This window comes from Nansenia antarctica (assembly GCF_963989245.1).
Source record: "Nansenia antarctica genome assembly, chromosome: 15".
NCBI classification, from domain to species: Eukaryota; Metazoa; Chordata; class Actinopteri; order Argentiniformes; family Microstomatidae; genus Nansenia; species Nansenia antarctica.
In genome coordinates, this window is record NC_137685.1 from 7,156,689 (window position 1) to 7,159,188 (window position 2,500).

A 2,500-nucleotide genomic window follows, 5' to 3' on the forward strand; every position below is an offset into this window, starting at 1 on the left:
CTGTTCTCTCTCTCGTCCCGTCTCTACAGCAGGTGACGTTCCAGCTGATGCTGGCTGTAGGAACTGCTGTGATTGGCTCTCTGCAGTTCGGCTACAACACGGGGGTCATCAACGCCCCTCAGAAGGTGAGGAGGGGGAGGGAGGGAGGGGAGAAGGGGGGTGTAGGTCTTAACTGGGAGGGGGGGGGGGGGGGGAGTGAGGGAGGATGGGAGGGGGAGGGGGAGGTGGGAGGAACTACGCCGTGTTCAAATCTTCACCACTGCCTTTTGCCAAACGGGACATCCTGTTGTCGGAGAGGAGGAGGGGATGAGAAGGAGATGGGGAAGAGAAGAGAAGGAGACAAAGAGGAGAAAGGGAGGAGAAGGTGAGGAGAGGAAGAGGGAGGTTAGGTTAATAATAGCTGTGTGTGCTGGTCCAGTGGAAGCAGGTCTGTTTTCATGCCCAAAGAAGGCTCCTGTGTCTGGGCAGCAGAGCAGGGCGGCGGAGGGGTCTGATGATCCAGGGATGAAACATCCACTTGGTCAGACGGATATCTCCATTTGGCCAGCGTTAAATACAGCATTCCTCTGCACCCCCATCCCCCCCCGTATACACACACACCGCCCCGCCCCCCACCTGCAAGAGCATATCACTGTGAGCTGAATCTACCCCAAAAGGGTTCTAAAAAGGTTCTTCATTTGTGTTTTGGGTTCCATTTCCATTTTCCATTTACGGTTTTGGGTTCCATTTACAACCAGTGAGGAAGGGGGCGCACACACACGCACACACACGCAAACACACACACACACACACACACACACACACACACACACACACACTAACACAGACACACACAGACTCCACACAGTGCTCCGGCTGTATTTAGGACTTTAATCAGTCCTGGACTATCTCCTCCCCTCCTCTCCTCCCCTTTCTCCTCCCCTCTCTCCTCCGAGAGGTGTGGTAGGGGGGGGGGGGGGGGGGGGGGGAGTCTAAAGAGCATAGACGTCTGAGAGGTGTCAGTGTGTCATCACAGGCGACATTCCTCAACACACACACACTCACACACACACACACACACACACACACACACACACACACACACACAGAGCGTGTCACACCGATGAGTCACGGTGGGGGAGGTGCTCCGTTCCCAAACACACTTCCCTATTGGCCGAGCCTGGTACCAGTGGAGTCTCTACTGCCCCCTGCTGATCAGACAGGAGAAGTGCAGCCTCTCTCACACACACACACACACACACACACACACGTCTGCGGTGGGCCTGATATCCGAGACCCCCCCTACCGTGACACTGTCGGTGTGTTTAACTCCTTCAGTGCCGAAGGTGAATAAAGTCGCACGAGTCATCAACATTCCAGAGTGCCAGGGTGACTTTATTCACCCGACGTTCACCCATTGAATCCATTCAGCGTTGTTGCTAGGTAACCATGAGACAAACACCTGGTCCTCTGGGTGGTGGGTGCTCACAGTTAGTGAGTTATAATATAATATATAATAATATATGCCATTTAGATGAGGCTTTTATCCAAAGCAGCTTTACATTCCAGTGAGTGCATATGTTACGGTACATGTGGGAAAACTAGGGTTAGGGTTAGGTGCTAGGGTGCTACGGTTAGGGTTAGGGTTAGGGTTAGACATGCCAGCATGTACCAAGTCACCCTAGCACCTAACCCTAACCCTAGTTTTCCCACATGTACCGTGTTGTTCCGATACCATTTTTTGATCCCGATACCGATACCGATACCTGACCGTGCAGTACTTGCCGATACCGAGTACAGATCCGATACCACGGCGTTTGAAAAAACAAAACAAAAAAACATGTTTTTTGAGCCGCATACTCACCTCGATGTAAAATTATTGCTAACACTTAGTCTGGCACTGCTCAAAACCTTTGTAAAACTCGTAGGGCCAGTTCCACAGACAAGGCTTAAGCCTAGTCCTGGACTAAATCACACTTTCAATGTAAAATCTCTATTGAACATGCTTTTTAGTCTAGGATTAGGCTTAATCCTTGTCTGTGAAACCAGCCCGTAAAGTTTTTGTAAAACTTAAGTAAAAATAAAATAAAAAATAAAATAAAATAAAAAAAATTGGAAAGTACTCGCCGATACCGATACCAGCATTTTTGTGCGTATCGGTGGCCATGCCGATACTAGTATCGGTATCGGAACAACACTATCGTATTACCACATGTACCGTAACACGTACACTTTTCAGTATATATGGTCCCAGTGGGAATTGAACCCCAAAAAAGCCTAAGAATGTGACTCTTACACTCGTGTAATAACAGTATTGAAGAACGATCTCTGTTATTAAAACGTGGTTCTGGTTGTGGTTCTCCTGACAGATCATCGAGCAGTTCCTGAATGAGACATGGTTCGAGCGCTACAACGAGCCAATCACAGAGTCCTCCCTGACCACGCTGTGGTCCTTCGCCGTGTCCATCTTCTCCGTGGGCGGGATCTTCGGCTCCTTCTCCGTGGGACTCTTCGTCAACCG

The 2,500-nt window shown here is 50.0% G+C and overlaps 1 protein-coding gene across 1 annotated transcript in view; it reads left to right on the top strand.

Moving 5' to 3' along the window:
• Positions 1–32: 32 nt before the first annotated feature.
• Positions 33–2,500, top strand: part of LOC308171043 (solute carrier family 2, facilitated glucose transporter member 1-like) — a gene marked incomplete at its 3' end in the record, with an annotated part of 7,754 nt that continues 5,286 nt past the window's right edge. The window contains exons 1-2 of the mRNA XM_080545915.1: positions 33–125; positions 2,349–2,500. The exon at positions 2,349–2,500 is cut by the window's right edge and continues 9 nt beyond it. Coding sequence (XP_080402041.1) covers positions 48–125; positions 2,349–2,500 — 230 coding nt within the window. The 5' untranslated portion in view covers positions 33–47. The remainder of the gene's footprint in view (positions 126–2,348) is intronic.